At 42.8% G+C, this 12,704-nt stretch overlaps 1 protein-coding gene across 1 annotated transcript; it reads right to left on the reverse strand.

The window, feature by feature from the left end:
* Nucleotides 1-1,553: 1,553 nt before the first annotated feature.
* foxb1a (forkhead box B1a) lies at nucleotides 1,554-3,887 on the reverse strand. The gene has a single exon (XM_060062017.1). The coding sequence runs from the start codon at nucleotides 3,307-3,309 to the stop codon at nucleotides 2,368-2,370; it is 942 nt and encodes a 313-aa protein (XP_059918000.1). The 5' UTR covers nucleotides 3,310-3,887; the 3' UTR covers nucleotides 1,554-2,367.
* Between the last annotated feature and the right edge of the window lie 8,817 nt (nucleotides 3,888-12,704).

The raw sequence follows: 12,704 nt of genomic DNA on the forward strand, positions 1-12,704 counted from the left end.
ATCCACCACCTAAAAACACATCCTTTGTTGAGAGAACACACAGGTCTATAAGAAACACACATGATTGCCTTAAGTAATAAGCATTGAAGTACAGGCTATTACCATCTCTCCTTTATCCAGAAATGTGGTATTTTTCCATTTTTTTTTATTATATTGTAATTGCATTATTTTGTTTTGCTTTGTCCGCAAAATAAAGTGTTAAATATTTTTTTGCATATTTGAAATGTTTCCAAAGCTTGTAATGGCAGAAGGGAGACATTAATATGTAATTAATTCGGCAATAATTATGACATGTTTCCAGTCAAACTGTTGAAGTCCTCACACCATGACTTTGGAGTGGAAAACTCGTTGCTGAATGTCTGCATCCAGAAAAAAACAAACATTTATATTTATTTAAAGCACTAAGCTAAGTTTACCAAAAATGAAGAATATAAATTCGATCATGTTGCGAAACCATTTAGACAAACGTTTAAGGAGCATATGTCCAACACCTGTCGCATAATATTATTATACGTTTTGGAATTAGTGAGAATCGTGTGTTCAGAATATATAATGCTGATGGGAAATGTGTTCCTATATCTTAAATCCGTGAGACTTCATTTAAATGTGACATTCACATTTAAATGATGAACCATTTGATTAACTTTGAATGAGCGATATAATGTACAAAATGTGAGCCCACATTAGTGTTATACATACAAATGCACAAAGGGGGAAAAACTAACAGTGTTGTCCCCACAGTCCGGGGGGGGCGGGGGGGGGGATTTAAATTCCGAAAGGGTCTGGTCTCCTGGTTCCCAGTCAGCAATGTGTTGGTAAAAAAATCACTCTTTTTGTCTCGTTTGAAAAAAGGCTAAATCTACATCGGTGGCCAAGTCTAGGTTTGCTATTCTTTGCACTTTGAATTGAAGTGAATGGAGGAGAAGGAGGCCGGAGACGCTTTATTGATCTACTCGATTGCATAAAACCAGGGAATTAAATGCGGGCTGTTTGCTTAATGCCTGCAGAAGGCTGTTCCTGCAGAAAGCCTGTTGCTGCACGGTCAACACGCACAGGGCTGGGTGATCCATTTAGTTAAAGATATATAGACAGAATCTTAACTAAATATGTTTTTTTTGCTGTCGTTTGTGATATTGTTGTGAGCCTTTTAAAAGAGCCCCTGAGATGAAAAAATATATAGGCTTATAGATAGAAACTTTAACCAAGAACCAAACAGAGAGATTCGAAATCATCATGAACTACTCTTAGCCTATATGCCGGGAATGTTTTCTTGTTTTAACTTTAAGGTCATTTTCATTTATGGTATTATTTAGCTCTATTTGACTATTTATTATTTATAAATAAAATAAATGGTTGTTCGTTTCATAGGCCTAGCCCAAATGAATTCATTCAACGACGTGAAATGAAAATAAAATAAACATGACACTGAGCATGTTGAAAATAACTTGCAGATTCTAGTTATATGATTTTGATTATGGAAATGTCGATGACAATAATAACCATTATAAAAATTGTATCGTAATAATAGGAACAAAATATCCAAAACGTTGTGATTATTTTGTTCAGTTTTAATGAGAAAATATTTGGATGACCGGTTTTTAAATTCAATGCAGTTTGCACAGTTTTTCCAAAGCAAGCATGCTTGCAAAAAAACATCAACAAAAAACAAACGACGACAACACAGATTCGGAAGGCATGCTTTATCTAAACAGAAAAGGACTCGTACAGCGTCAGATCCACACGGTCACCGCACACTTTAAATTAAACGCTTCACTTCTCTTTTTTCCTTCAAAATATATATCTAAAACATTAAAACTAAAAGTGCATTTTTACAACATTTCAATAACACAATTTGAAATATACATATCTTGTAGTTGATCACCAATATTCTCAAATTTGAGAAAAGTCATAATTTCGTGGTCTTTTTTTTTTTACAGGGATGTCTTCGCCTATTTGATGTCCTTACAATTGACCTCCTGACAACACAGAGGTCACACGGAAACGATGACACGCTGATAACTTTGATTACTGACAATTACAAGAAGAATCACCAGCACTTGCACTAGATGTCATTCTGAAACCCACCCTTTACCCTTCAGCTGCTGCGCGTAAAACCCTCCTCTGCACCACTATAGGCTAAAACATAACAAGTAAATAATTTATATATTGAAGAGCAATATTCATCTGTGCGATTGTGTGCTGGACTCCATGGTGGCCAACATTTAAAGCGACACATTCACTACAAATAAATCAATAACGCCACCCAACTTCGCGCCCTGATGGTGTTTTCCGACGCCATGAAAATAAACTTTGGATTTGATTTGAAGGCCTTTCCGGGCCCAGAGTTCGCAGGCCATCGCATGCCGGTCAATGCACGGCAACCGACTGCATGGATGAGGAGTTAGTCAAACTTTCACTAGGGGTGGCGGGGCTGCTCTGGCTCGTCGCGGTCTGAGGGGACGTGGGGCTCAGAGACTGCGGAGAGTTTGATAGGAACGCGGGGATGTGTGGGGGCATGGCGGAGAACCCCGACATGGAGGTCGGGGTGGGCTTGATGGGCACGGGGATGGCCGGCAGGGTCTGCCCGCCGTGGCACAGGGACTTCAGGGGCATGCCGTAGGCGCTGTAATCGCCTCCCGCCATGGAAATGGGCGCCACCGTGTCGATGACGCCGGTGTTGTACATGTGGGGCCAGGCGCTCGTCAGCTGGTTGTGCAAGGGGTACCCGGCCGACATGGACTGCATGGTGGAGAACGCAAGGCTTCCCGGCACCTTGTACTCTCGGGCGATGATGTTTTCGATGGCGAAGGGGTGCTTAAAGGTGGACGACTGGGACACCCCGAGGTTGTAGCCGGACATCTGTGGCAGGTGCGTCCCGGTGGCGGCCAGCGCGCTGAGCCGCAGCTTGGCCTGCTGCTGGAGGTAGTGCGCCGCTTCCGACTGCTTGCTCTGGGCCAGGCGCTCCGCTGCCATCAACACTTTGAAGCGTTTGCGACGTCTCAGGAAACTTCCGTTCTCAAACATGTCCCCGCAACTGGGGTGCAGCGCCCAAAAGCTCCCCTTACCTGGTTGATCGGGGCGCCGGGGTATCTTGATAAAGCAGTCGTTGAAGGACAGGTTGTGTCGCAGGGAGTTCTGCCAGCGCTGGGTGTTTTCCCGGTAGTAAGGGAAGCGGTCCATGATGAACTTGTAGATCTCACTCAGCGGCAGCATCTTCTCGGGGCAGCTCTGGATGGCCATAGCCGTGAGAGAGATGTAGGAGTACGGCGGTTTCTGGTCGCTGTAAGTGTTTCTTCCCGGGCGAGGCATCCTTCAAAAGTGTAAACACCTATAATTCTCCGTTAATTCCTCAGCGAAAGCGCGCAAATCTTTACGGGCATGCACCCCAAAAAGAAGATGCGCAGAAACAAGTCGTTGAGAGATGCTGTGATCTAAGATGTGAGCCGAACCGGGGCTTAGATGGTCCGCACGCTGGGCATTGAGGTACCCAAGTAGTCAGGATGGAGGAGGCGCAGTCAACGCTGCAGATCTTCCTGGGTGTAGAACACAAGTCAGAGGGGTCCCATCAGCGGATCAGAATGGGCGTCATCCGGCGTGCGCGGTCAGGACGAGCTATGCGGACGCTTCCATGTTCCTCCCAATCATCTGAAGGTTCCGTGTAGTGTCAGCAGCAGAAGAGACCCCCTGTAGAGGCGCCCCATTAACGTGCCACCTCTTCGCTATCACATGACAATCGCTCTGGGAGGAGGGGTTTCGGAGAAAGGAATAATCTGGTTTCATTTACAGCTATTTACATGGACACCTTGGGCCAATAGAAACCATTTCCATGTGAAGACAGGGGAAGGGGGCTGCGGAGGCCCCGCTGCCGGGACTGAACCACGCTGGCTCTTAGTGTGAAGGTATGCGCTGATATATACTCACTTCATACAGGCGTTATTATTATGGGGAGTGTGGGTTGGAATACGCGTTCAAAACAGAATACGAAATCAGAGATTCGTCTTAATTTGACACATTCTAATGCAAATCATTTCACTAATTTTACGCATTTTGAAAGTATGAAACCGTAAATAAAAGTAAGGAATTGACCTTGTATTTACATATTTTAAATATATCTGACATATTTATAATGTAGCCTATTCACAGGGTGCTATTTATACACTCAGGGTATATATATTAACAATACAACTATTTACATATGTTATATGTATATATTTGTATTTCATTTTATTAATTATTTTTCACTGCAACTCTAATGGAGAATGAACTGACAGTTAGCAGCACACAGAGAAGGAGAGGTTGTTTTCAGACCATATGAACCCTTCTCCCCAATGCTGTCCCAACTCAAGGCTCACGAGGCTATATCGACCATCCGTCTTTTGTGGGCCTATGTGTATAAAGAAGGTTGAAACCTACTTCAGAAATGCAAATAAACCCTTTAGAGCAGTGTGGTGAAAACTGTATAAAATATCCATAAGTCAATTATATGAATGCGAGTACCCAATGGAACCTATTTTGAGCAACGGCCATTCAACCTTTGAGCTGCAGCCCACCAAGGGCACCTTCCGCATGGAGGGGCCACAATACAGGGACCACACACGCGCACGGGGACCTCCTCATAATTTATGCTAATTCCCCCTACATAAATCTACAATAAACCCCGTTACTGGTCTCGCACACAGAGAAAAGAATCGCAAAGTGTGTTTTCTACCTTTGGCCATTCCCAATCAGAGACCAACGATTAGACGACAGAGGACTGGAAAGAAACTCAACAAACTAACAACTAATTGATTTCAGCATTGCAAAAAGTTGGCCAAAACAAGTAGGCCTATTAGCTGTACATTAGGGTTGGGTTAAAAATATACCGTTAATCTATACAGATTGACACGCACGCATGCACGCGCGCGAGCGCCCACACACACACACACACACACACACACACACACACACACACACACACACACACACACACACACACACACACACACACACACACACACACACACATAAACAAACACACACCAAAACACACAGACACCCACACAAACGCACGCACCCCCCCCCCCCCCCACACACACACACACACACACACACACACACACACACACACACACACACACACACACACACACACACACACACACCATACGCGTCACAGCCTGTGTTGACATTTTCAAAAAAGTTTTATTGTTTAGATTAGAAGATTCCATCGCATTGATCTCTGACAATAACAAGTCATGTTGGCCTACAGCAACGATTAATTATGTATTTGAGCCCCTCAAAAACGTACGGCCTACCATTGTAGGATAATATTGACAATGAATGTGAAGCAAATAATTAAACCACTTGGCATATTTTCTATATCAAATCTGTCCCAATCCTGCAAGAATCTGCAGGGTTGGGACATCTCTATGCCAGTGCACGAGCCTTTTTTATTTTCTGCGCAGTTTGCATCCAATTGGCCACATTTGTTCTGCAAGTTAACCGTTAACCAGCCTGCGAGGCGCATCTCCGCGCCCAGAGTTGCGGGATATTGTTGCAGCCATTGTCCCCCACCGAATGCAAACACCGAAAATACCACCATGACTCTGAATCTGATTAAGGGCTTCGAGTTTCTCCTAAACTCCCGAGTTCAAGCAGTATATCAACTATGCGCTATATTGGTCATTTGTATGAGGCGAACACAATGGCTGGGATAAGCCAAATTGCATTGCACTTGTGAACTGAACCTCAGTCTGAAGTGTCTTTTATAGCGGGGGGGGGGGGGGGGGGGGGGGGGGCAAGAACAATTTTGTGAGTCTAAAAAGAAGAGAAAACAAAAGCACTTTCTGAAGCAACTTAAAGTAGAGTAGTGAGGCGTGACATTCCCAGGGGGAGCGCGCACAAAGGCCGGGGTCACCGGGACGGAGAGGAGAATCAAACAGCCACTTTCACACGTCTGCATCCAGCCCCACTATAGGAAACAAATGTTGTTCAAAGAGGATCGATTCCATTCATTCTAAAGCAGCGAATGATAGCCCCACAATATTGTCACACTGAATCAACTTGAGTTATGCTGCCACCCAGGACCCGCAGGGAATCAACCGCGTCTGCAGGAAGATGATGGATTGAAAAGTAAAGTCGAGTGTAACACAATAGATGAGTTAGCAGCACCCTTCTGCACATCTGCATTGGTGCTGGATACAATGGAAAATAAATTATTCAACAGAGGTTAAAGCTACATTATTATTCTTGGATTCATTTTGCAATCATTTCCAATGGCTCTTGATTTTCCTATAGGGAGCTATAAGGGCGTTTTGTTTAAAGGGCACCGATGTAATTTCCTTTCCTCCGTTCATTTATTTCCTTGACATGTCCACACCTGCTGTCCGGTGATCCAAGAGGCTATTTAGCAAACGCTTCGTTTACGACATAAACGCTGGAAAAGATGTGGTAAGCCATGCTCTGCTGTCTATACCAACAAGATGTGCATTTCTAATTAAGTCCGCGGTGGCTTTACCCCCCGGAGAGGTTTTACGGTGCAATTAAGGGCGGTCTGATGAGAAGGTATGAATATTCAGAAGGATTGACAATTAATTAGGAGATAGAGGACTCTCCTAAGAACCTCCTCGATTGCTGGCACATTTAGCATATAAGGGGGAAATCACACTACTTAAAGGCCGACTTCACATATTGCCCTATATAGAATTTGAATTATTGACCGAAAAAAAAGTACTTAAAAAATACTGTAAAAAAATATGCATTTCTGATGATCACATTTTTGACACAGAAAAGGGAGGCCACGACCGATTCAGATTTTTTCATGATGAATATATATTATTTTCTATTGTTATGCTTGTATTTGTTTTTCCAAATAACATGTCCATTGTCCATGAGCGCGACTCATTAGTCACTTCCCAATGACATCAAAGGCGGCACCTGAAAGTGCACCTCAGGGCTTTTACAACATATGCTTGGATTAGGCTTAATGATGTAATTACATAAATTAGCCATTCATTACACGCACATCATCTGTAACAGATACCTCAATTTTGCCTAGGATAAGATAAGATCTAATCTAACTGCGTCTCTAATTAAATACGTTCATCAAATTAAATCATATTCAATATAATAATTACATTAATTGTAATCATTTAATTCTTTTTTCAAATCACTAACACGTGTCGAGCACTATTATTTCTTCCCCATGTCCTGTTTTAAAGACGTGAGAGGTAATACCAGCTATAACCGTTAGGTGGGGACAGGCCCCAAACCAAAACTCTATCGTTTTAAAGCAACGACATTGTTTGTTGAATTTATAGTATCATATTATTCATCTGAGATGGTAGAATTCTGCTACAGATAATTTCTTCACATGTGACTAATATTACATGATTATTTAGATAGCCACTTAAACTATAACCTGTTTAAAAAATGCCCCAAACCAATTTACATTACAACCTAATTTGATTATTCTAATCTCATTATATAATACATATTTATTTATCAAACCTACGCTATAATCATAACCACTTCTTACCAAATAATGCTAAGCTGTCACAGCCTGCACACATTTGATCCAACGGGTTCCGAATCAGTAAGGTGTGAAATAAAACAAAAACACAAATCTAAAATACACGAACAAGACATAACAATAAGCAAGCGGTCTTCCCCGACACACTTCAGCGTAACGATTGTCCCTCGGTTCCACCCTTACTCTGTGTTCCAGATTGCAGCACCAGGGACAGCTCCCCCCACCCGCCCCACAAGTGCAGCCCGCCACGCGGCGTGTGTGTGCGTCTCGGCGCGCGAGGGGCCTGGTTCTCAGCTCATTGACTCCATATGGCGGCGGGCAGATGAAGCGACGAGCGCGCCACCGCGGGTCCGTGTTTGTGCTTCCAACTGCAACCGCAGACAGAGGCCTCTGACCCCCCCGCATAACTCACCGCAGACAAGGCACCCCTGGCTCCTTCTCCTTAGCCTCCATGACAGATGACTCCACACACACACGCACACAGACACACACACACACACACACACACACACACACACACACACACACACACACACACACACACACACACACGGACACACACGGGTGTGGACCTCCAGAGGTCACGCCTGCTGAGAACAAAATGCATGGGGACGCGTCAAAATTCACACACATCTGCCAACCCAAATCATGTGCGTCAAGAAAATGTAAATGGGTAATAAATGAGGAGGAAGAAGGGGAGCACAGATACGTCTGTCCCTGGATTAATATTGATGTGGACGCCGGAAGCCTCGTGGCATGTATTGATAGACTCATTCGATACGATGGGTAGAATAAATGAACGCATGAATGATGCATACACAGTAACACAGCGTGTTATTTAAAGTGCCGTTTGGATTTCCTGCAGGTAGACAGTGGCTGTGTACTGCTGCAGTGAGGGATTTCTGGGGCAACGTCTCGTGTTGTTTAGTTTGTTATGGTTCAGTGTGAGTCGTGTAGCCTGTATTCACTCTGTGATTCATACAGACCACACTACATCTAAGAAAAGGCAATGCAAGGCATAAGCACATAGCACACTATTTCAAACACCAAACCTGTTTGGAAACAAGGGCCACAACTCTTATTTGTACTGATTGGATGTCCGCTTTTTTAATTACATTTCATACCCTAAGTGACTCATTTTCTTTTCAGCTCCATCGTTCTTGTCCTGCAGGGCTTCTGTCTGTTTTTCTGGACGAGGAGGTGCAGTCCTCGGAGTGGATGGTGCTGCTAGCCGACCTTGGCAGTACAAACGCAGCACACTACCCCACCTGGGACCAGACGGGGGGGCCTTTAGTTCACTGTTCCCCCTGAATATCTGTCTTAGCGTCTGGGGAAACGGCTGGTCTCCAAGGAGGCAGCAACACATCCCAAAGATCTAAACAACTTGGAGCACAACAACAATGCTAGGTGTTTACGATCCGCTCTCGAGCACCGAGACCCAGGTAGACGTGAACGGCGTCGCTACAGGATATGGAGGAAGAAAGGAAAGTTGGACTTTTACTGAGCTGGGACCAAACTTTAGATACTATCTGTCTTTGACCGACAAGGCTGAAAAAAGTCCTTCTGGCTCGCCTACAAAAGGATGGGTTAAATGCAGACTCTATTTTTCCTTTGTGTCATTTGCATTTACAAGACAATCCCGCAACGTTAACAGATGTCCTGATTCTCTGTTGGTCACTCAAATAGTGCAGCGCAATAAAACAAACCACCGCACCTTTATTGAATACCTTTTAGTGGGTTGTGATTTACGCTGCTTGTAAAATTTACATTTTGAACGGCCCGTACGCGTAAACAAACCTCCCAATAAATCAAAAGGGTAAGATGCGTTTGCAAAGCTTCCCTCTACGCTGACCACGGCCGTGCTGGCGGAGGGCTAATATGCATAGCATATTTCCAGGCACTGATTCATTTGTTCAATAATAATACAGGCTAGCCGGGCGCGGGTGAGAGGAGAGGAGGATGCAGAGGTCCCTGTAATCCATGTCTAATCAAAGGCCGCGCCAGACAGCCCCTCAGAGAGGTTTTATCATATTAATTAAGGCGGCGAGAGACTTGAATACTGTTCCATCCGGGCAGAGAGGAGAAGGAGATGTGTGTTATGTTGTGTGGACTGGAGCCCATGTGGACTCGGTGGTATATCAATATTCCACGAGACGCGGGAGGGACCCTGCTCTGTGTGAGAATGGGGTCGGCTCGGATCGGCCATGATGGGGGACCTTTGGATGCGTCATGGCTCACATCCAGGGGACGTGTTTATTTGGGACCGAACCGTGGAGAGTATTCACTCTTAATTAGCGGCGTTGACTCTGAAATGTTCAGACACCAATACTTTGTTTGTGATATGATAATAATATTGGAGCGCAATCATACGCAACGTGATGAGACTGAAGGAAATCTTCTTCCGTCAAACAAATATAAAAGAGACAAGAAATAATTCTAAGGCAACCATGACAAAGAGCAAGTGAGATTTGTGGGAAATGTCAAGTACAACTGAATATCAAAACAGAATTGTCTAGAGCCGCTGCAATCATAGACACAGAAATTCATCAAATAAGGAAATGTTAAACAACCTCTCAAGGGCAAAAGCTATTACATGCCCAAATAATTACATGTCAATGATCTGTTGTCTTGGCAACTAAGATCGAAATATCCACAGGTATGGCGAAACCTTGATCCAGCTCACATTGGTATATCATTGAAATGAGACCCTGCAGCTAACTGAAACTCAGAATTTGAAGAATTATAAGTTATGGCTGGTAAAGATTCATTATGGAAAGGTTATTCAGATCACATGTAGAACTTGTTTCCGCTGTCAAAATAAAAAATATATAAAAAACAGGGGGCCAAGATCAGTGTCCCAAGTACATTGAACGCCGGGATGCCGTCGAGATCTCTTGGCGAGGCGCCACCTTCAAGCTAGCTGCTCAGCCTCTGCCTCAGCTATGAGGTCTGCTGAGGATTCTTTGGCCCTGGCCTTCAACATGTTTTGGGGTCCAGGCGTGTCTGGAGGTCTGCTCTAAGGAGGCTCCTATGAGATCATTGATAACGGTACTGGGGGCAGCTGGTGTGGTGTGATTTGCCCCCGATGGTTGATTGGCCGTACATTCTATAGTTAGTTACAGTTATAGTTAGTTAACAGCCGTTCATTTGCATCATAATTGTAACATGTGGTTACTGTACATAATTTTTTTGTGACACATATAGAACACAATGCTATGATAAAGCCCTTTGAATTTTTTATGAATATACCATAATTGACTAAATTAGCATGCCTAGGCATAAAACATGAATCAATATTCCAACAATTACAAAAACAACAATTTGACAAGCCTGGGACCCTTCCCTTACCTGACCTGTTTTTCATTTCACCTTTAATTAAATAGCTGGAAATCCATTCCAGTGTGCAATGTGCCTAAGTTAAAACTGTTTCCAATCATTATTGTGATAACTGTACATCCTCATACTCCTGGGAGATTTCAACGGCGGTTAAACCAATTGAGCTAATATGGCGTAATAAAAAGGCCCAATAAAAGGCATCTCATCCAACGTCAACATGATGGATTGTGCACTAAAGTGCGCGAGAGGCTTCATTGGGGCCCGTGGAATAGGTGTTCTGCTGCCCACAGCACGGGCCCTCATGTATGGCTATATCAAATTAATAATTAGTCATGTCTTTTTTTTTCTTTGGGAACTATCCCCCCAAAACGAGTCGGTGAATATAATTATTAGCAGCCCTTTTTGTTTCCATGTCTTTCTCATTACTGTCAGGTTTGATGTAACATGAAGTTCATTAAAAATTAAAGCGGGAATCTTAATTACAAGGCTACACTGACTGAAGTTAGAATTAGCCCACTCAGTGATGTGCAAATGAGGGCATTATTTAAGAAACATGCTGGAAGTCGTTATGCTAATGTACAGAGTTCACAGTAGCAGACCTTTTCACTTGCAGTTGCATATTCATTAAACACACTATGCAAATTTAATGTAGCAGTCTTGTTAATTTATTCCGATTTATTGGATGCGACTTGTAAAATGTACCCATTTAATTAGCCTATCTCCTTGTAAGTTAAGGTACATGGGCAAAGTTTTTAACTGAGTAAATCCGGATTAGTGTGATTTCACGAAGAAAAGGCGGATGAATCAAATGAAATCATTAACAGCTTCGCGGAGAATACTATTCTGATTCACTTAAGAAATCAATATAAAATGATCCAAGGTGGAAGGTTCAAATCACCTGAAATGATGTTCCCCTGAGACGATGACCACGAGAAGACTGGTCCAGCTCTGTTTCAGAGGGGAACAACATTGATTAAGGCTTACTACAGGCTCTGTGTACACTTTACACAATCTAATGTTATTATTAATGTTAAACATTTAAAACAATGGGATTAGGAGGAAGGTTTAACTTAAGAACCCCCCCCCCCCCCCCATAATCAAGTTGGATATTGCTATTATGAATAATGTATCTTGCATGTTTTTTTTTATATAATACCACAGAGTATCGTGCTACATTTTAAGAATATTGAACTGATCTACTTCACGGTCCAGCGCTGTTTTAACAAGCAAGATTAAGATAAATACTACTATAAATATTTGAACCAAGCAATAACTAATAACACTTATCACCATTAGTTGAGTAACTTTATTAATTATTTTCTAAAGTGATCTGGTGATTACAAGATTCAAATATCTACATCTATAATATATATGTGTCAAAGTGCCAAGTGATACACTGAGGAAAGGCACATGCTGGTCACACAGCTGTGACTATATAAGTGTGGCCTGATCCGTCTCCACAATCCAAAACATCTTTGTTTAGGTTGCCTGGCTATATTCTAACACATATATTCACAACCTCCTCTTATCATCTTACTCTCTATCAATATCCCAAAATGAGTAACGCAAATATAACAGGTGAGGGATTGGCTCTGCTCCATTAATCTGCTCAGGGGCCAATAATTTATTATTTAAATCAAGGACCTGAGTTAATTGAGTTGAATTGCATACCCTCAGCAGAAACAGATGTAAGTGGCTGAGAGACGTTTATGTGTGTGCACATAGTAAAGATAAACCCTTGCTATTTATGGCATGTTGTTCATATCATAAACACTGTTGATTACATAGATGTAATACGCCGCAATTATTCTGCTGTTGCTAATTAAGAATCATCCCACTTAAAAAAGAAAATATTTGT

Source organism: Gadus macrocephalus, chromosome 9, assembly GCF_031168955.1.
Source record: "Gadus macrocephalus chromosome 9, ASM3116895v1".
Classification (NCBI taxonomy): Eukaryota; Metazoa; Chordata; class Actinopteri; order Gadiformes; family Gadidae; genus Gadus; species Gadus macrocephalus.

Bases quoted from the DNA above. Each gene is read 5' to 3' on its own strand.
- foxb1a (XM_060062017.1), bottom strand. From the start codon at position 3,309: ATGCCTCGCCCGGGAAGAAACACTTACAGCGACCAGAAACCGCCGTAC.